Source organism: Erinaceus europaeus, chromosome 17, assembly GCF_950295315.1.
Source record: "Erinaceus europaeus chromosome 17, mEriEur2.1, whole genome shotgun sequence".
Lineage (NCBI taxonomy): Eukaryota > Metazoa > Chordata > Mammalia > Eulipotyphla > Erinaceidae > Erinaceus > Erinaceus europaeus.
In genome coordinates, this window is record NC_080178.1 from 5,317,877 (window position 1) to 5,340,122 (window position 22,246).

The 22,246-nt window shown below is 47.7% G+C and overlaps 1 protein-coding gene across 3 annotated transcripts in view; it reads left to right on the forward strand.

Annotated features, from left to right (window-relative positions):
- Positions 1-19,024, forward strand: part of LOC103109473 (phospholipase A and acyltransferase 3) — a 43,175-nt gene extending 24,151 nt beyond the window's left edge. For 2 of the 3 annotated variants that reach the window (XM_060176191.1, XM_016186192.2), the window contains exons 3-5: positions 5,721-5,823; positions 6,655-6,923; positions 18,754-19,024. In XM_060176191.1, the coding sequence (XP_060032174.1) occupies positions 5,721-5,823; positions 6,655-6,923; positions 18,754-18,855 (474 nt within the window). In that variant the 3' untranslated portion in view covers positions 18,856-19,024. Of the gene's footprint in view, positions 1-301; positions 359-5,720; positions 5,824-6,654; positions 6,924-18,753 lie in introns of those variants that run through there. The other variant, XM_007518533.3, reaches the window with a different exon arrangement.
- The last annotated feature ends 3,222 nt before the right edge of the window (positions 19,025-22,246 follow it).

A 22,246-nucleotide genomic window follows, 5' to 3' on the forward strand; every position in this document is an offset into this window, starting at 1 on the left:
GACACCTGGTGTAGAATCTGCCAAGCCTCAAGTTATCTCTTGACAGAAGATCCTTGGGCATCCAGTGTTTTGTCCTTAGATGTGACCGTGTGACTGGCATCTTTCACGGGCCTTTGAGTTTACATCCTTAGGATGCGGTCTATAAAAAGAAACTGAGTCAAGGGTTACAAATACTTCTAAGATGAGTGATCTGTGTTGCCAAATAGCCTTCAGAGAAGTTATCGTGATAAATTCCCATCAGCAGTGACCGGGAGAAGCTGTTTATCTGCATCTTCCATGCGTGCTGAGTCTTTGGAGTGCCCTGACCAGCTTTTAAATGCTTTCATTTGATGACCAGTCCAGTGGACTATGTCTTCAGGTATTCATAAATTTTCAGGTTTAGCCTCACAATGGTGAAAAAGCAATTTCTCTCATGTTTTGATTCAAATTTTAAAAAAATATTTATTTATTTATTCCCTTTTGTTGCCCTTGTTTTTATTTTTGTAGTTATTATTGTTGTTGTTATTGATGTCGTCATTGTTGGATAGGACAGAGAGAAATGGAGAGAGGAGGGGAAGACGGAGGAGGAGAGAAAGATAGATGCCTGCAGATCTGCTTCACCACCTGTGAAGCGACTCCCCTGCAGGTGGGGAGCTGGGAGCTCGAACCGGGATCCTTATGCCTGTCCTTGAGCTTTGTGCCATGTGTGCTTAACCCACTGCGCTACATCCCAACTCCCTGATTAAAAAAACTGAGCTAGAGAGAAAGAGACAAACAAAAGAGAGGGTTTTTAGTCTACATATTTAAGGGAGGAGAGAGAGAGAGAGAGGGGCAGAGACAGAGACAGGGGAAGAGAAAAGAAATAGAGAAAAGAGAGCTAGGGAGATAGCATAAGGGTTCTGCAAAAAGACTTTCATGCCTGAGGCTCTAAGGTTCAATACCCAGCTCCACCTTATACCAGAGCTGAGCAGTGCTCAAACAAACAAACCAATAAATTTATATAAAAAAGAAACAGAAAGACACCTAGGCAGCACTCCACCATCATTGGAGCTCTCTTTGGTGCTGTCTTTTATTTATTTATTTTTTATTTTATTTTATTTTATTTAACAGTATTTTTTCTTTTTTATTTTTTTTTTAATATTTATTTTATTTATTTATTCCCTTTTTGTTGCCCTTGTTGTTTTATTGTTGTTGTTATTGATGTCATCATCATTGTTGGATAGGACAGAGAGAAATGGAGAGAGGAGGGGAAGACAGAGAGGAGGAGAGAAAGACAGACACCTGCAGACCTGCTTCACCGCCAGTGAAGTGACTCCCCTGCAGGTGGGGAGCCAGGGTTCGAACCGGGATCCTTATGCCGGTCCTTGTGCTTTGCACCACCTGCGCTTAACCCGCTGCGCTACAGCCCGACTCCCTGGTGTTGTCTTTTGTTGCTCCCATGTGGTTCTGGGGTTTGAACCCAGGGTCTCACCTATGGGAGGGTGTGGACTCCATCCATCGAACCATCTCCAAGTCTCCTCTGACACAAGATGATGTTCTTTCTCCCTCCCCATTTCCTCTTTTCTCCTCTTCTGAATCAAGGAGCAGCCCAGAGTGGTAGAATCACACAGTCAGGAGGCCCTGCCTTGGGAAAGAAAACAACAGCAGAAAAAACCAAAGCGATTCAGATTGGTATAAAAATCTTTGATGAGAGTCGGGCGATAGCACAGCAGGTTAAGCACAGGTGACGCAAAGCACAAGGACCAGCGTGAGGATCCCGGTTCGAGCCCCCGGCTCCCCACCTGCAGGGGAGTCACTTCATAGGCGGTGAAGCAGGTCTGCAGGTGTCTGTCTTTCTCTCCCTCTTTGTCCTATCCAACAACTTCGGCATCAATTCTTCTTCTTCTAGCGTTTGCCCTTCTTCCGTAGCCAGTCAACAGCATCAGGTTGAGCCTGATGTAAAGTTTCGAGACCTCCTTTGAATCTGGAGAGGCGGCAGTCGTTGACTATGTGGGTCATAGTCTGTCTGTAGCCGCAGGGGCAGTTCGGGTGTCTCTGGCTCCCCAGTGATGGATCATAGCGGCGCACCGGCCATGGCCTGTTGGATAGCGATTGAAGAGGGCCCAATCATAACGTGCTAGGTCAAAGCCGGGTTGACGCTCGCAGGGGTCTGTGATGAGGTGTTTGTTCTTTACCTCAGCTGACTGCCAGCTCTGTTTCCAAGAGTCTGGAACAGAGAAGTTCAGTGTAGGCGTAGGGGACCAGATTGGGTGACGAGACGTCAAGTGTTGGACAGGGTAGGCGAAGATATCCGCGTATATTGGCAGGTCCGGTCGAGCGTAGACGTGGGAAATGAACTTAGATGATGCCGCATCCCGACGAATATCTGGTGGGGCGATGTTGCTAAGAATGCATCAATAACAACAATAATAACTACAACAATAAAACAAGGGCAATAAAAAATAGAATAAATAAATACATATTTTAAAAAATCTTTGATCAAAATTAATATAATGTCACATGCCTTTTCTTGGCTTATTTTTAAATGATGTATTCCTAGGAGAGGGAATACACTGCACATTCTTCTTCTCTCTTGTTTAGTTTATTTATTGGATAGAGAGAGGCAGAGAAGTCAATAGGGGAGGAGGCGATAGGAAGGAGACAGACACCAACCACCCTGCTTCACTGCTTGTGAAGTTGCCCCTGCAGATAGGGGGGACTAGGAGCTTGAACCCTGGACCTTGTGCACTCAACCCTTGGCCCCCTTGACTACGGGTAACTTCCATGCTGCTCAGGGAAGGCCCCGCCCCTGATCTCTCTGAAGGCTGCTCAGAGAGGGAATTCGGGTGACTTTGGACTCTCTGGGATGAGTGTTAGGGGTTGTTCCAGTGTGAGTCCCCACTGGCCAGGGCTCAGCCCTCCGCGTGCTTGCTGAGGCAGGAAGCTTGTGGCCCAGCTCTGTACAGCTGCCTTTGTAGGGAGGATAAAGATGTTTTGTTTGGAAATCCCATGGGCGCAGCTGAGAGCACATGTCCTCTGTAGGAGGAGCCTGAGCCCCTTGGGGGGTGGGGTGGAGTGGGGTGGGTGGGGGCTGTTGGGGTGGGGGGCTGGGAGTGCCCCTGAACTCTGCCCTGGAGAGACCTTGCTTCCTGCCATTCCTGCTGGCCTGCCTGCTCCCTGGGAAGAACCTCTGACTACAGGATCCAGATTGATCCCTGAGGCTGGGGAATCTAGTTTGGGGTGTGTGTGCTGGGGGAGGGATAATAGCTGGTCGCCACACCCCGCCCCCAGATTTTTCTGTTAAGGGCAGAAAAAGTTGTGTGTTCTCTGTGGCAGTGAAACTAACACTTACTTGATGGGGTGCTGAGGTTTGCTTAACTCCTTCCCTCCCTCCCTCCCTCCCTCCCTCCCTTCCTTACGCTGTCTTCATTGGTCACTGCAAGAGTCCTCTTTTAAAAACGTGTTTATTTCTTCCTTTTCCTCTTTTTTGTCTTTTTTTTTTTGCCACCAGGGTCCTAGCTGGTACTTGGTGCCCACTGTGTGATGAACGTACTTCCCCTGGCAGCCTTTTTTTTTTTTCTTCATTAATTTGGGTTTTTTGGATAGAGGCAGAAATGGGGAGGGAAGGGGGAGAGTGAGCTCCAGAGGGAGAGAGAAAGATAAGACATCTGATCAGACCTGCTTCACTGATCATAAGCTTCTCCTCCTGCAGGTGGGGACCAAGGGCTTGAACTCGGGTCCTCTACCAGGTGTGCCACCATCCAGTATCTGAGTCTCTCTTTCATCACCTTCATCGCTTAGGTCACTTTTCCCAGTGACCAGCATCCCAGTGTGCTAAGTGTGTTTTCATTACTTGTGCTTATTTATTAAAAATTATTTTCCATGCACCAAAGCAAAGGACTCTGGGGAGGGAGGGGGAAGGAGGAGAGGGAGAAAACTTTGGGGGCTTGTTACATAATGAAATTGTCTGCATATGTCAATGTAAAGCATTAACCCCCCTCAGTAAAAGAAATATACTTTCCAAAGCATGAGGTTCTGAGTTCAATTCCTGGCATCATATGCCAGAGTGAAGCTCTAGTTATCACTTTCTACTTTCTTTTTTTTTTTTTTGCCTCCAGGGTTATTGATGGGGCTCAGAACCTTCACCATGAATCCACTGCTCCTAGAGGCCCTCCTAGTTATCACTTTCTTTCCCTCTCATGTTAAAAGATGTAAGAGTCTGGGGATTGGGCGGTAGTGCAGCGGGTTAAGCGCACATGGCGCAAAGCACAAGGACCAGCATAAGGATTCTGGTTTGAGCCCCCGGCTCCCCACCTGCAGGGGGGTCGCTTCACGAGCGGTGAAACAGGCCTGCTGGTGTCTTTCTCTCTCCCTCTCTGTCTTTCCCTCCTCAATCCATTTCTCTCTGTCCTATCCAACAACAGCAATAACAACAACAATAATAATGGTAACAACAAGGGCAACAAAATAGGAAAAATAGCCTCCAGGAGCAGTGGGTTTGTAGTGCAGGCACTGAGCCCCAGCAAGAACCCAGGAGGCAAAAGGAAAAAAGATGTTAAGAGTCTATATTACTTTCTTTCATATAGTTAATAGTACTTTTGTTAATAAATAAAAAAAACTTAACAGGCTGTGCTTGTCAAGCACAGAATAGCAGCCTTGGGGTTCCAAGGAGGAGAGTGACTTCTCAGACTGACTAGCTGAGTGAGAGTTTGACATATAGTAATACCTGAGACAGCAGTGCTAAGACAGAGACTCCAGCAAATACACATCCACCTGTGGCATTACCAAACAAAAAGTCAGAGGAAAGGGGAATAAAGGACTCTATCTAAAAGATAAAGTACCCTGGGGTGAATCTCACAAAAAAGTGAAGGACCTTGGAGCCAGGCAGGAGCGCAATGGGTTAAGCACACATGGCGCGAAGCTCAAGGACCAGCGTGAGGATCCTGGTTGGAGCCTTCAGCTCCCCACCTGCAGGGGAGTCGCTTCCCAGGCGGTGAAGCAGGTCTGCAGGTGTCTGTCTTTCTCTCCCCCTCTCTGTCTTCCCCTCCTCTCTCCATTTCTCTCTGTCCTATTCAGCAACATCAGCAGCAATGGCAACAACAATAACAACAACTAGGGCAACAAAATGGGAAGCAGTGGATTCATAGTGCAGGCACAGAGCCCTCGCAATAACCCTGGAGGCAAAAAAGGACCTTTACAACGGAAACTATAGGACGATGCTAAGAGAGACACAGGAAGACACACAGAAGTGGAATCCTTGTTCCTGGATTGGAGCTTCTGGGTTTGCCCTTGGCAATTTATAATGACAGTCCCGTGGTCCCTGCAGGTATGGGACCCAGGCTTGTGGAGTCCTTGGCATGGGCTGGAGGAGTAGGTGGGTGGGGCTCTGGAGGGTGGCCCAGCTGCCACTTCCTGTTCCCTCTCCCCACTCCTTTAAAAAAAAAATTTTTTTTTAAATTAATTTATTTTCCCTTTTGTTGCCCTTGTTGTTTTTCATTGTTTTTGTAATTATTATTGTTGTTGTTGGATAGGACAGAGAGAAATGGAGAGAGGAGGGGAAGACAGAGAGGGGGAGAGAAAGACAGACACCTGCAGACCTGCTTCAGTGCTTGTGAAGCGACTCCCCTGCAGGTGGGGAGCCGGGGGCTTGAACCGGGATCCTTACTCCAGTCGGTGTACTTTGTGCCATGTGCGCTTAACCCGCTGTGCTACCTTCTGACTCTCCCCCACTCCTCTTAACTGGACTCTTCCTGGTTTTACAGCCAGAGCCCATGCCTGGAGACCTGATCGAGATTTTCCGCCCTTTCTATCGACACTGGGCCATCTACGTTGGTGACGGCTATGTGGTCCACCTGGCCCCCCCAAGTAAGGGTGCTGGGACCTCTTGTGGTGCTGGGGTGAGGGACTGGGGAAGGGGCAGCTTTGGGCAGTGTTGACTTCCACATAACACCTTGCTCTTCAGTGGGAGTGCCTGACTGTTTGATGTGGGGCAGTGGTTTTCAAACTCTCTTCCTTGGCGCCCCAAGGGAGCTATCAAGGGGCTGAGTTGGTCTCACAGTTGAGAGAATGGCTGACATCAGCAAGCCAGGAAATGACGGTGCTGGAGAGGTCGTGGAGGAAAGGGAACTCTGCTGCATTGCTGGTGGGAATGCAGACTGGTGCAGCCCCTTTGGAAGACTATGGACCAGCCCTTTAACAAATAAAAAAGAATTACCTTATGACCCAGCAGTACTACTCTTAGGCATCTTCCTCTTCTTAAAAAAAAAAAAAAAGAAAAGAAAAAAGCCCCTCCCCCACCATGAGTCATTCCAGGTGCAGAAGACCGGCTTTTCTAGGTTAGGAATATCATGGATGGAGTGGTTGTGCATTACCACGCACAAGGACCCAGGTTCAAGCCCTCGGTTCCCACCCCCAGTGGGGAAGCTTCACATGCAGTGACACAGTGCTGCAGGTGTCTTTCTCTTTCTCTCTCTCCCACTTTCAATTTTTGTCTTTATCCAAAGTCATAATAAACTCCAAAGAAACTTGCCTCCTCCCCAGAGAACACAAGTGCCTTCTCCCAAGCCTGTAGGCAGCCTGCTCCCTGGACCCTCCGCATCAGTCCGTCTCCTTGTGGGTGGTGCCAAGGGTGGCCGTCCAGTGAGGGGGGTGGGGCCTGCCCGGGACCCACTCCCTTTCCTCTCTGGGGACCCACAGGTGAGATTGCGGGCGCAGGTGCTGCCAGCATCATGTCGGCCCTGACGGACAAGGCCATGGTGAAGAAGGAGCTGCTGTACGACGTGGCCGGGAGGGACAGGTACCAGGTCAACAACAAACACGATGACAAGTACTCCCCGCTACCGCCCAGCAAGATCGTGCAGCGGGCGGAGGAGCAGGTGGGGCGCGAGGTGCTCTACAAGCTGACCAGCGAGAACTGCGAGCACTTTGTCAACGAGCTGCGCTACGGGGTCCCCCGCAGCGACCAGGTGCGTCCCCAGGGATGGAGGCCGCTCCCCTCCCGCCTTTCAGGGAGGGGCTGGTGGAGAGGAAGAGGGTCTCCCAGGTGTCAAGGCCAGGGGTCAGGTCAGTGGAGCAGACAAGAGTCAGAGTGACACATAGAGAGAAAGGCCCTGGGAATGCCGCCCCCTTTTATTATTTATTTATTTATTTATTTATTTTGAAGATTTATTAATGAGAAAGATAGGAGGAGGAGAGAGAGAGAACCAGACATCACTCTGGTACATGTGCTGCCAGGGATTGAACTCAGGACCTCAAGCTTGAGAGTCTACTGCCTTAGCCACTGTGCCACCTCCTGGACCACCACACCCCACTTTTATTTCTTCTTTTTTCTTCTTCTTCTCCCTCTTCTCCTCCTCCTCCTTCCCTTTCTTCTCCTCCTCCTCCTCCTCCTTCTCCTTCTCCTCCTCCTCCTTCCCTTTCTTCTCCTCCTCCTCCTCCTCCTTCTCCTTCTCCTCCTCCTCCTTCCCTTTCTTCTCCTCCTCCTCCTTCCCTTTCTTCTCCTCCTCCTCCTTCCCTTTCTTCTCCTCCTCCTCCTCCTCCTTCTCCTTCTCCTCCTCCTCCTTCCCTTTCTTCTCCTCCTCCTCCTCCTCCTTCTCCTTCTCCTCCTCCTCCTCCTTCTTCTCCTCCTTCCCTTTCTTCTCCTCCTTCCTCTCCTCCTCCTCCTCCTTTCTTTTTCTTTTCCCCTCCAGGGTTATTGCTGGGGCTCAGTGCCTGCACCACAAGTCCACTGCTCCTGGTGGCCACTTTCCCCCCTCCATTTTATTAGCTAGGACAGAGAGAAATTGAGAGAGGAAGGGGGCATAGAGAGGGAGAGAGAAAGGGAGTCGCCTGCAGACTTGCTTCACTGCTTGTGAAGTGTTCGTCCCGCAGGTGGGGAGCTGGGAGCTAGAACCCAGATCCTTACGTGGGTCCTTGCGCTTAGTACTATGTGCATTTAACTGGGTGCACCACCACCCGCCCTCCTTTTTTCTTTATTGAGGGGGGTTAATAGTTTATAGTCAACAGTAAAACAGTAGTTGGTACATGTGTAACATTTCTCAGTTTTCCATGTAACAATTCAACCCTCCCAGGTCCTCTGTCATCCTCTGCCATCAGGTTTCAGGACTTCAACCCTCCCCCACCACCCCCAGAGTCTTTTTTTTCTCTTTATTTTCTTATTTTTTTCTTTTATTACGGGATTAATGTTTTACATTTGACAGTAAATATGATAGTTTATACATGTACAATATTTCTCACAATATTCCACGTAACAATTCAACCCCCTCTAGGTCCTCTGTCATCCTTTTCCAGGACCTGGACTCTCCCTCCACCCACCCCAGAGGCTTTTACTTTGGTGCAATACTCCAAACCCAGTCCAAATTCTGCTTTGTGCATTTATTTATTTTATTTATTTATTAGTGGATAGAGACAGAAATTGAGAGAGGAGGGAGAGAGACAGAGAGACACCTGCAGCCCTGCATTACCACTCATAAAGCTTTCCCCTTGCAGGTGGGGACCGGAGGCTTGAACCTGGGTCCTTTTGTACTGAAACGTGTGCACTTAACTAGGTGTGCCACCGCTCGGCTCCCTTTTTTTGGGTTGACTTCTTGTTATTAGTAATTTGATGATGGTCAACAAGACTGTGGGATAAGGGGTACAGTTCATACAGTTCCCACCGCCAGTGTGCCATACCCTCCCCTCCCCACTGGAAGCTTCCCTACTTTCCCTCCCCCCCCCGCCCTCCAGGGTTATTGCTGGGTCTCGGTACCTACACCATGAATCCACTGCTCCTAGCGGCTATCTTTTCCCATTTCTGTTGTTGTTGAGTAGGACAGAGAGAAATCGAGAGAGGAGGAGAAGACAGAGATGGGGAGAGAGAGACAGACACCTGTAGACCTGCTTCGCCGCATGTGAAGCAACCCCCTGCAGGTGGGGATCCGTGGGTTTTAACTGGGATCCTTACACTTTGTATTATGTGCGCTTAACCCAGTGCACTACCGCTCGGCCCCCACTTCCCTATTCTTTATCCCTCTGGGAGTCTGGACCAAAGATCTCTATGCGGCGCAGAAGGTGGGAGTTCTGGCTTCTGTGAATGCTTCTCTGCTGGACATGGGCGTTGGTAGGTAGATTATACTCCCAGCCTGTGTCTGTACCTTTTCCTCGTGTGGCAGGGCTCTGGAGAGGTGAGGTTCCGGGACACACTGGTGAGGTCGTCTGCCCAGGGAAGGCAGGTTGCTGGCCCTCTTTTATTGCCTTGTAAAACCGCCTTTATATATGACATCACTCAGTATCAGGTGCAAAGGGCCAACTTGGCATCAGGCGGCATCAGGTGAAAAGGTCAACACATCAATCAGCATCAGGCACAGAGGCGCCACTGTGTACATAACACGGGCCTTGAGCTGGCCAGTCTCGAGCTCTGAGCTGAAGCTACCACGAGCTTCCAGTCAGGGCATAATCCTGTCCTGACCCAGGATATAACAACAGAGTAGACAGACTCTTCCCTCACCTCCAGGACGGCACTGTCAGGGTAGGGACTGGGGACTGGAGTAGGGACGTTGGCAAGGTGCAGATCTGTGGGGGTGGGGGCCGAGGGCCCCAGGTGTGAGTCACAGCCTATATGGTCACCCCTGTGGCTGACCCTCCCTGGCCACAGCCGCAGAGGTGGTTTGCCTGTCCCCACTGGATAGATGGAGAAACTGAGAACCCCACTGTTTAAATAGGTCAACTACCATCTGTTTCATCAGACCAGTGAGGGCTGTCTCTGGCCCTGATGCTTGTTTTATTGTTTTTTTCCCCCTCTGGGGATGACTTGCAGCTGTGCTGATAATTAGCCAGGGGGTCGGAATCCAGGCCTACTCAGCACACTTTTCCAGGTTTTACAAAATGCTCCCTTGTCACGTGCTGAAATCCTGGCCCACCTGGAGATCCCAGGAAGCAGTTTTGTTATTTTTTTTTTCATTTTGGTTTTGGCCATGACCCTCTGCTCTGTTTCACGTTTCTTTAAAAAAATTTTTTAAATTTTATTATTACTATTATTTTTTAAAAGATTTTATTTATTCTGGGGTTGGGTGGTAGCACAGTGGGTTAAGCAAACATGGCGAGAAGTGCAAGGACCGGTGCAGGGATTCAGGTTTGAGCCCCCGGCTCCCCCACCTGTAGGGGGTCACTTCACAAGCGGTGAAGCAGGTCTGCAGGTATCTGCCTTTCTCTCCCCCTCTCTGTTTTCCCCTCCTCTCTCCATTTCTCTCTGTCTTATCCAATGTCAACAACAGCAATGACAACAATAACAATAACAATGATAAATAACAAGGGCAACAAAAGGGAAAAATAGCCTCCAGGAGTAGTGGATTCGTAGTGTAGGCACTGAGCCCCAGCGATAACCCTAGAGAAAAAAAATTATTTATTAATGAGAAAGATAGGAGGAGAGAGAAAGAACCAGACATCACTCTGGTACATGTACTGCCAGGGCTTGAACTTGGGACCTCATGCTTGAGAGTCCAGTGCTTTATCCACTGCGCCACCTCCTGGACCACTTTTGTCTCTTTTTTTCTTTACAACAAACTCCCTCCTATATTCACTCATTGGGATCTTCAATACCATGGCTCAAATTAAAAAGGGAAATTTGGGTAGGCAAAATAGCTCACCTGGAGAGTTTGCTGCCTTTGCCATGTGCATGACCCCAGGTTCAAGCCCGTCCTCCCCCTTTACAAACATTTTTTATTAACTTTATTTATTTTTATTTTTAAATTTTATTTATTTTCCCTTTTGTTGCCCTTGTTTTTTTTTTATTGTTGTTGTAGTTATTACTGTTGTTGTTATTGATGTCATCATTGTTAGATAGGACAGAGAGAAATGGAGAGAGGAAGGGAAGACAGAGAGGGGGAGAGAAAGATAGACACCTGCAGACCTGCTTCACCGCCTGTGAAGCGACTCCCTGACTCCTCTGCAGGTGGGGAGCCGGGGGCTCGAACCGGGATCCTTACACTGGTCCTTGAGCTTCACGCCATTTTTATTATCTTTATCTATTGGGTAGGGAGAGAGAGAGACACCTGTAGCACTGCTCTGCCCTTGCCAAGCTATCCCCCTGAAAGTGGGGACTGAGGGCTTGAACCACGGGTCCTTGTGCACTGTAGCCACCACCCAGTCCCTTTCTCTCTTCATCTGAAAACGCTCAAATGGTATAACCCTAGTGGTGAACAGAAACAAAAACAGAAGAAAAAAAAAACAACTTTATTTTTGGAGAAGACACCTACAATGTCCTGTGTGTCTCTTGGTGTGAAAGGGTAGTTTTTTCTCTCGGTCCATAAATCTATCCACTTGTTTATTCTTTGAGCCCTGGCTCTTTCTTCCCTTCTCTGTGTAGAGGTTAAGAACATGGGCTCCTAGTCTGGGAGAGAGTCAGGCTGGATCTGACTGAGTCTGCCTTTTGCCTGCTTTCTGGCCTCGGGGGAACTGATGTACATTCTTGCCGCCTAGGGAACGTACAGATGATACAATACTGATCTCAGAAAAATCACAAAGCGGGTTAACTAAGAGCATCTTTAAGCTTAGCTTAGGGCTGACACTGAAGATACACTTAGCAAGCTACAACAGCAGACGCAGAGACGCAGTTACAGTGGTCTTTTTGTTTGGGTCACCCAGTCCCTGGTCCACTGGCCACCCTGGGCCGTGGTGACTTGATGAGGTGACTGTTGCCAGCACCACCTATCAGGTGAGATCTCACCTGTGATGCTCAGCTGTCCTCAAATTGTTGCTAATGAGCTCTGTTTACTCACCTGACTCCATGCTGTTGAGCTGGTGTTTACTCTGTGTGATACTAGGTGAAATATCTGTTATATTTTCTCTTATTTTTATTCCATCATGTCGGTCTCAGCTCCCTCCCTCCCCACACCTTCATCCATGAATGTCGAAGTCCATTAGTATAAGCTTCAGTTCTTCTGAGAGGCTTAGAGTCTCCTGGGGGAAGCGGTGGGCAGGGCCATGAGAGGCACACCTCCTTTGTATCTGGTGGGTCTCAGTGTCAGAGATGGTGCAATAAATGCCCTGTTAGTTGAAGAAGGCAGCTTGTGAAACAGAGTGTGTGTGAGTACCACTCCACTGAGGACTTTTTTAAAAAAAATATTTATTTTATTTATTTATTTATTCCCTTTTGTTGCCCTTGTTGTTTTATTGTTGTAGTTATTATTGTTGTTGTCGTTGTTGGATAGGACAGAGAGAAATGGAGAGAGGAGGGGATGACATAGAGGAGGAGAGAAAGATAGACACCTACACACCTGCTTCACCGCCTGTGAAGCGACTTCCCTGCAGGTGGGGAGCCGGGGTTCGAACCGTGATCCTTATGCCGGTCCTTGTGCTTTGCACTACCTGCGCTTAACCCGATGCGCTACAGCCCGACTCCCTGAGGACTTTTTTTAAGTAGCTGTTTTTTTTTTTTTTGCCTCCAGGGATATTGCTGGGGCTCAGGGCCTGCACTATGAATCCACCACTCCTGGAGGCCGTTTTTTTTCCCCTTTTTGTTGCCCTTGTTGTTGTAGCCTTGCTGTGGTTATTATTATTATTGTTGATGTCATTCGTTGTTGGAGAGGACAGAGAGAAATGGAGAGAGGAGGGGAAGACAGAGAGGGGGAGAGAAAGACAGACACCTGCAGACCTGTTTCACTGCCTGTGAAGTGACTCCTTTGTAGATGGGGAGCCAGGGGCTCGAACCGGGATTCTTACGCCGGTCCTTGAGCTTTGCGCTATGTGTGCTTAACTTGCTGCACTACTGCCCAACCCTCTAAGTAGCTGTTTTTTAAAGATTTTATTTATTTATTAATGAGAAGGATAGGAGGGGGCTGGGTGGTAGTGCATCTGGTTGAGAGCGCATGTTACAGTGCACAAGAACCTGGGTTTGAGACCCTGGTCCCCTGCAGGTGTCTATCTTTCTCTCTCCCTCTCCCATCCTCTATATTTCTGGCTGTCTATCCAGGGTCATTATGGGGTGCAGAAGGTGGAAGGTCTGGCTTCAGTAATGGCTCCTCCACTGGACATGGGCGTTGACAGGTCGATCCATACTCCCAGCATGTTTCTATCTTTCCCTAGTGGGGGAGGGTTCTGGGGAGGCTCTGTCCCACTTCCCATCTCGTTCCTGCTCTTTATCTCTCTCTGTCTTTTCCTCTGTATAAAAAGTGTCTGTTGGGTGGTCCGGGAGGTAGCACAGTGGATAAAACATTAGATTCTCAAGCATGAGGTCTTGAGTTCTATCCCGGGCAGCACATATACCAGAGTGATGTCTGGTTCTTTTTCTCTCTCTCCTCCTATCTTTCTCATTAATAAATAAAATCTTAAAAAAAAATAGGGAGTCGGGCGGTAATGCAGCAGGTTAAGCACACGTGGCCACGCGAAGCGCAGGGACCAGTGTAAGGATACTGGTTCGAGCCCCTGGCTCCCCTCCTGCATAGATGGTCTGCAGGTCTGCAGGTGTCTGTCTTTCTCTCCCCCTCTCTGTCTTCCCCTTGTCTCTCAATATCTCTCAGTCCTATCCAACAACGAGGACATCACTAACAACAATAATAACTACAACAATAAAATAATAAGGGCAACAAAAAGGGAATAAATAAATAAAAATAAAAAATGACTGTTGGGAGCAGTGGATCATGCAGGGACCAAGCCCCAGGTGGACAAAAAAAGAATCTAGTTTGTTGCTGATGTGTTTGTCCTGAGATATATGTTTACTTAATTACTTAATTAATTTTACCAGAGCTCTGGTTTATGGTGGTATAGGGGATTGAATCTGGGACTTGAGTCTCAGGCATGAGAGTCTCTTTGCATCACCATTATGCTGTCTCCCTGGCCCACATACAAGCTTCTTAAAAGGGAGATCTCCTGAGAGATAGCTCCCCTGGTAGAGTGCACACTTTGTCATGCAGGTTGGAGCCCCTGGCACCATGGGGAAGCTCTAGGAGAGGTGGGGTGGTATCTCTCTCCCTCTCTCTCTCTTGCTCTGTCTCTCCTTATCTCTCCCTCTCTCTCTCTCCCCCCTCTGTCTCTTTCTAACTGAAGTTTCAAGGAAACAAAGTCTGCTGGGAGTCATGGCGTCATGCAGGCACAGAGCCTTGGTGGCCAAAATGTTTCTGAAATGTGCTGGAATATAGCTCACCTGGTAAGGTGCATGCCTTGCCCTGTGCCTGGCCTGGGTTCAAGCCCTGGTGCCATATGAGAGGGACACAGCCATGGGGGAAACTCTGGTGCTGCACTAACGCTCTGTTAGTCTCTGTCTCTCTAAATTGTCGGCTCAGGGGTGGTGAAATAGTGCATGCATGAGCTCCTAGCTAAGGAAGGTAGGAAGGAAGGAAGGAAGGAAGGAAGGAAGGAAGGAAGGAAGGAAGGGGAAGGGGCAGGGGCAGGGGCAGGGGGAGGGGAAGGGGAAAGGGAAGGGGAAAGGAAAGGAAGAAGGGAGGGAGTAAAGGAGGGAGGTGGGGCTGGTGGTGGCATATTGGTTAAGCGCATATAGTACGAAATCCAAGGGCCCGAGCAAGGATCTGGGTTCAAGTCCCTGGCTCCCCGCCTGCAGTGGGTAAGCTTCACAAGCGGGAAGCAGATCTGTAGGTATATTTCTGACTCCTTCTCTATCTCCCCTCCTCTCTCAATTTCTCTCTGTTCTACCCAATAAAATGAAAAAAAAAAAAAGGCCACTAGGAGCAGTGGATCCAGAGCAGGCACTGAACTCCAGTGATAACCCTGGAGGGGGGAAAATAACAAGTAGAGAAAGAAAGGCTGAGTATCAGTGGAGGGGGGCTGGGGATACAGCATAATGGTTCTGCAAAAGATTTTCATGCCTGAGGCTCCAAGATGCCAGGTTCAGTCCCCAGCACTATCACATACCAGAGTTGAGCAGGGTTCTGCTAAAACAATTCATAGTAAATTAAAAATAAATGTTGAGGGAGTTGGGCAGCAGAGCAGCAGGTTAAGCACACCTGGCACAAAGTGCAAAGACCGGCTGAAGGATCCCGGTTCAAGCCCCCAGTTCCCCACCTGCAGGGGAGTCACTTCACAGGCGGTGAAGCAGGTCTGCAGGTGTCTTTTTTTCTCCCCCTCTCTGTCTTCCCCTCCTCTCTCCATTTCTCTCTGTCCTATCCAACAACTACGACAATAATAACTACAACAATAAAACAACAAGGGCAACAAAAGGAAATAAATAAACAAATAAATATTTAAAATATTTAAAAAAATGTTGAACACCAATGAGATTGCTGAGTGCACTTTTAGGCGCTTTGAGATGAACCAGATTGGAGATCAGAGGGCAGAGGGCAGAGGGCAGAGGGCAAGAGCACTGTCCCAAAGCAAAGTGCAGGATTCTGTCTGAGCCCTGAGTGTCCTCTCAAAGCAATGGCTCCTCACTGGACAAAGCCGGAACCTCAGGATGGTTGTCAGTGCCTTCGGTTACACCTCTGCCCACATAGGTCTCTGTGCAATCCATCAGCAACATGTTCTCACGGCTGTTAGCAAGGCAACCTCATTGCTGGTCTTCTTCCAACTGCCTGGAGTCACTTGCCTGAACTATGGGATGGTTTCATCACCACCATCTTGTCAGAACAACATTGCCTCACCACCAAACTGATTTCTTCCACCTCTTTTTCCATCAATTTTCTTCTTCTTTCTATATCATTTGACAGGACAGAGCAAGAGTGAGAGGGGAATGAGAGAGAGAGAGAGAGAGAGACAGAGTGACATCTGCAGCACTGCTTTACTACTTGTGAAGCTTCCCTTCTCTGCAGGTGTGGATCAAGGGTTTTGAACCTGGGTCCTTGTGCGCTGGGTAACATGTGCACTCAACCAGGTGCCCCACTGCCTGGTTGTCCATCTTCTATATTTTGATAGACTTCACAATTAGAGTGGGTCTGCCTGGATAATTCAGGATTACCTTCCTATTTTATTTTTGTTTTTACTTAAAATTTTTAAAAAAAAAATATTTATTTTCCCTTTGGTTGCCCTTTTTTTTTTTGTTGTTGTTGTTGTAGTTATCATTGTTGTTGTTATTGATGTCATCATTGTTAGATAGGACAGAGAGAAATGGAGAGAGGAGGGGAAGACAGAGAGGGGAAGAGAAAGACAGACACCTGCAGACCTGCTTCACCACTTGTGAAGCGACTTCCCTGCAGGTGGGGAGCTGGGGGCTTGAACCAGGATCCTTACGCCGGTCTTTGGCTTTGTGCCATGTGTGCTTAACCCGCTGCACTACTGCCCGACTCCCCTGAGTTTTTTTTGTTTTGTTCTCTCACTTGATCCCATCCTTCTGGGCTAGAATTTGCTTTCTGTGAGAAGTTGGTGTGTATGTGTGTGTCTGTTTGTCTCTGTGTGTGTCTCTCTGTGTGTATTTTTGTGTGTGTATGTCTCTGTGTATTTTTGGTCTGTGTGTGTCTCTGTGTGTATTTTTGTGTCTGTGTGTGTGTCTGTCTCTGTGTGTGTCTCTGTGTGTATTTCTTATCTGTGTGTTTGTCTTTCTGTGTGTGTGTCTCTCTGTGTGTGTCTGTGTGTGTGTCTGTGTGTGTGTGTCTGTCTCTGTGTGCCTCTCTGTGTGAGTCTGTGTGTGTGTGTCTCTCTGTGTGTGTCTGTGTGTGTCTCTGTGTGTCTGTCTCTGTGTGTGTCTCTCTGTCTGTGTCTCTGTGTCTGTGTCTCTGTGTGTCTGTCTGTGTGTGTGTGTCTCTGTGTGTCAGTCTCTGTGTGTGTGTGTCTGTGGTTTATTGTCTTCTTGCTTTCAGCATCCCTTTGGCAAAGTCAGAGCGATTTTGACTCTGCATCAGGTGTGCTAGGGAGAGGCTCTGGTTCTCCCCCAACCCCCCCTGCCATGGATGAATAAATAAAAAGAAAAAAATGATACTTTCTCAGCTTGGTGTAGATGAATAAATAAAAATAGAATGAAAGAAAAGAAATTTGATATTTGTTCAACCTTTGCCCTGACACTTTCCCACCACTTATTTGCCTAGTATGAACAGTGAGTCAGCATTCCTGATTACTTATTTATTTATTTTGGATAGAGACAGAAAAATTGAGAGGGGTAGGGGAGGTAAGAGAGAAAGAGAGAAAGAGAAACACCTGAATCACTGCTTCACCACTTGGAAAGCTTGCCTCCCTGCAGATGGGGAGTGGGGGCTTGAACCTGGGTACCTGAGCATTGTAATGTGTGTCACCACCTGGCCCTACTCTCCTAATAATTTACATATAACTTCACTGTTAGCCAAAGTTGATTGATTCATTTTTTTCATTTATTATTATTTAGAAGCAGAATTTAGAAGCAGACCAACAATGGGGAGTGGGGGCTTGAACCTGGGTACTTGAGCATTGTAATGTGTGTCACCACCTGGCCCTACTCTCCTAATAATTTACATATAACTTCACTGTTAGCCAAAGTTGATTGATTCATTTTTTTTCATTTATTATTATTTAGAAGCAGAATTTAGAAGCAGACCAACAATGGGGAGTGGGGGCTTGAACCTGGGTACTTGAGCATTGTAATGTGTGTCACCACCTGGCCCTACTCTCCTAATAATTTACATATAACTTCACTGTTAGCCAAAGTTGATTGATTCATTTTTTTTCATTTATTATTATTTAGAAGCAGAATTTAGAAGCAGACCAACAATGGTCAACAAGACCGTAGAATAAGAGGGGTACAATTCCACACAATTCCCACCACCAGAGTTCTGTATCCCATCCCCATCCATTGGAAGCTTTCCTATTCTTTATCCCTCTGGGAGCATGGATCCAAGATCATTATGGGATGCAGAAGGTGGGAGGTCTGGCTTCTGTAATTGCTTCTCCACTGGACATGGGAGTTGGCAGGTCGAGCCATACTCCCAGCCTGTTTCTATCTTTCCCTAGTGGGACAGGGCTCTGGGGAGGTGGGGCTCCAGGACATAAGAGAGGTCGTCTGCTCATGGAAGTCAGGTTGGTGTCATGATAGCATCTGCAACTGGTGGCTGAAAAGCATTAAGATACAAAGCAGAACAAATTGTTTTAATAATCAGGAACCTAAAGGCAAGAATAGAGCAGATGAGATTTGGGCGTCTATTTTGGGAAAAGCTAGGACGTCTATTTTAGGTATATTCCAAGGGGCCCATGACTTTACTAATTTTTGCCTGAGCCTGACAGCTAACATGCAGGTGGGCTAAAGGTATTGAACATGTAGGGGGCTAGGTGGTGGCACTCCCAGTTAAGTTCACATTATCACCATGCACAGGAACCTGGGTTTGAGCCCCTGACCCCCACCTGCAGGGGGGGATGCTTCATAGCAGTGAAGCAAGTATGCAGGTATCTGTTTCTCTTCCTCTTCCCTCTTCCCTCCTAATTTCTCTCTATTCTGTTAAATAAAACATAAAGGAAAAAAAATGGCTGGCAGGAGCAGTGGATTTGTAGTGTGGGTGCTGAATGCCAGCAATAACCCTGGAGGCAATTAAAACATATGTTAAGAGCTTTCTAGCCTAGGAGTCTGGGGACACGAGGATTAGGACAGGTGAGGAGGTGAGGTCCTTGCCCTTCTAGAGGTTGCTGTGTCCTGTGTGCATATGTGGCCAGCTGGCCTGGTCCATCCTGTCCTTTTCTCTCTGTCTCATGTCCCTGCCATTATTTCTTGACTTTTTTTTTTTTAAATTTATTTATTGGATAGAGACAGCCAGAAATCAAGGGGGGGGGCTAGAGAGGAAGAGAGACAGAGAGACACCTGCAGCACTGCTTCACCACTTCTTGACTCTTGAGTGTGTCAAGGAGGCCAAGGATCCATGCCACGTGGACTTAGATCCCTGGAACAGAGGCTGATCTGCCCTCTTCTCTGTCTTGCAGGTCAGAGAAGCTGTCATGATGGCTGGCATCACGGGAGTGGGCTTGGCCGCCGTGGGCCTCATCGGAGTCATGCTCTCAAGGAACAAGCGTCAAAAGCAATGAGTGGAAGAGACAGTCTGAGCAGTGATTTCATATGAGCTGTTTTGCTTGAGGGTTTTGAGGCGTGCTTTTGTGGACGCCATTCTATTTTCTAATATGGCTTATTTGCTTATTTTTCACAGAATAAAATAAAGCCTTGTAAGGGGGTGGGGATTTTACTGGGGGAAATGCAGCAAGCCTTGCCTGGTGTGAAATCTGTCCGGTGCATAGCTGGGCTCCCTTCTGGGGCGGGGGAGGGGGGGGGACGACACACCAGATGGGATCCTGGCTCATTCTGTGATCTTCTCTGACTTTAATCTTAGCAGGCTGCTTGCTCTACTTGGAGGCAAACAGAGTCCAATCCCAATTACTTCAGGGAGTGGACATTTCTGATGGAGAAGAAACCTGTGTATTGGGAGGGAGGTACAACTGAGATCGTTCCCCACAAGGTTAAAGATTTTGTCACACATAAACTTAATGAAGAATTGAGGAGAAAGTATGATTTTTCAGGAATTTTAAACCTTATTCAAGCTGATGCTCCCAGGGCTGGCAGAGAGACAGCAACCATGCCTGTAGCAGCTTATGAACTCCCAGGCCCCGCCTTCACTTCCTTTCTAAACCACACCCACACCTGTTACCTCATGCAATATTCTCTTCCCCAGTAGCATAGAAAACATATATATGGGGAGTCGGGCTGTAGCTCAGCGGGTTAAGCGCAGGTGGCGCAAAGCACAAGGACTGGCATAAGGATCCCGGTTCGAGCCCCCGGCTCCCCACCTGCAGGGGAGTCACTTCACAGGCGGTGAAGCAGGTCTGCAGGTGTCTGTCTCTCTCTCCTCCTCTCTGTCTTCCCCTCCTCTCTCCATTTCTCTCTGTCCTATCCAACAATGACGACGACAACAACAATAATAACTACAACAATAAGACAACAAAGGCAACAAAAGGGAATAAATAAAATAAAAAAATAAAAAATTAAAAAAAAAAAGAAAAGAAAACATATATATGGTAGCGCAGTGGGTTAAGCGCAGGTGGCATGTTGTAAATTAAATTAAAAAGAGGTATAGGGGTTGGGGCTGCTTGTGGAGCGTACAGAAGGATTCACAGCGGGAGCTGGGAACTGGTTTAATCGATACATGGTTTATTAGGGTGAAACAGGTAAAAGGCACAATAAGCACTTCTCATCAAGGGTTAAGCGTACGCTAGGTCTATAAAGTCTGCATATGGTTATCAAAGTTTAGTCCCATAAGATAAACAATTATCAGCTCTGGTAAAGGTTGCTCATGGCTGTAGAGGGGGCTAAAAGTTTACCGGCTAGCAGAGTCACACGTGTTCAGTTCCCAGGAGAAGCAGCCATGGCGGATACCTGACCAGAAGAAGCTTCTGACCAGAAGCAGCAGTAGCAGCTGGCCAGAGGCTCACATGCTCAAAGTCCCTTGCTTGCTTTTATACATCCCCTTCTCTGAAGCATCACCTCAGGGTGACATTGTTCGTATGCTAATAGTCCCAGACTCCTGCTGGGGTCGCCACAGTGGCACAAAGTGCAAGGACCAGCTTAAGGATCCCTGTTTGAGCCGGACTCCCCATCTGCAGGGGAGTCGCTTCACAGGCAGTGAAACAGGTCTGCAGGTGTCTGTCTTTCTCTTCCCCCTCTCTGTCTTCCCCTCCTCTCTCCATTTCTCTCTATCCTATTCAACAACGATGACATCAATAACAACAATAATAACTACAACAATAAAACAACAAGGGGAAGTCAGGTGGTAGGGCAGCGGGTTAAGCGCACATGAGGCAAAGCGCAAGGACTGGCATAAGGATCTTGGTTCGAGCCCCCGACTCCCCACCTGTAGGGGAGTCGCTTCACAGGCGGTGAAGCAGGTCTGCAGGTGTCTATCTTTCTCTCCCCCTCTCTGTCTTCTCCTCCTCTCTCCATTTCTGTCTGTCCTATCTAACAATGACGACAACAATAATAACTAAAATAATAAGACAACGGGCAACAAAAGGGAATAAATAAAAATAAAAAAAAATAAAACAAGGGCAACAAAAAGGGAAAATAAATATTAAAAAAAACCAAAAACGTGTGCCTGGGGAACGTGTGTTCTGGTGTGCTGCAGCAGTGTTTGTGTTCCCCAGGCTCTCCCTGTTCGCTTCCTGACCTCAACACAGCAAGAAAGGTAGACCTGGTAGGTAGACAAGAACAGAAACCATCAGAGATCCAGTCCATCTAGTATCCTTGGCCTAGAACTAGACCCAGGATATCTTCTAGCACTGAGCAACCAGAGTTTGTAGATTTTGGGTGGAGTTCAAACCAGCTTTACCCAACCCAACCCAACCCAACCCAACCCAATCCAACCCAATCCAACCCAAACCAGCCCCAGCCCAATCCAATCTAAGCCAACATTACCTCACTCCATCCTACCCCTAACACAAGAAAACTCAATATAGGATTCCAGCATCTCCCTCAGAATTTTTGCACTTGCCTCTCCCCTGCAGCCATACTGGCAGAGCTGTTGGGAGGGCAAGTAAGATAGTCTCTGGATTGTCTGTCAAAGGGAAGATGGAAACCTTTGTCATTGCCATTTGTGGCTCCATCTGTTTTCTAAACCCCAGTTGGGCTTTATACTGTTTCTTGGGGTTTTTTATTCCTGAATCTTGGCTACACTCCTTAGGCTTAACCTGTTGCCCTAAAAAACATTGGGCAATTGGGTGACTGTCTCCCTCCTCGTTGTCATAGCAACATTTCCATACACTTATTTGGAATAAACAAGATGAGTGTCTTTCTCCACTCAACTCCTTTCACCCAGTTACAGATAACTATGTTAAGTGGGACTTAACAAATAGGGACGGAGAGAGAAACCAAAGTGAACTGTGGACTGGGCGTAGTGAACAGCAACAATGCAAAGGACTGTGGGTGGAGGGGCAGAAGAAAACTCTGGAGTTCTGGTGCATAGAGAAATTATACTCGTGTCAATGGTGTCAGTGACTGCACTGTAAACATTAACCTCAATAAATAAATAAATAGCAACAGCAGACAAAACGCCAAGAGGCCATCCCAGCATTAAGAGATACTCCTTTTCGTGATGTCAACCAAATGTTCTCTTTTCTGTCCAGAGAACTGCACATCCAAAACGGAATGGTATGCAAATGGACACTAAGTACTTACTGAAAGGTTTGATACAGTTAAAAGAGAAAGAATAAAAAACGAAAACAGTTTATAAGCCCTTCCTCACTTCCCTCTGCTCTCCACATTCTTCCTCAGCCTTATCATGTCCCCCAGGATCCCCAGGCCGCCCACATCTCTGACAGCACACTTCCTCTGGTTTCTTCTGCATCAGTCGAGCTCCATCCACCTCTCAGCAAAGTCAGCAACACTTGTACTACCAGGCCAAGCCCCGAGAGAGAATCTGATTGGCTCAGCTCG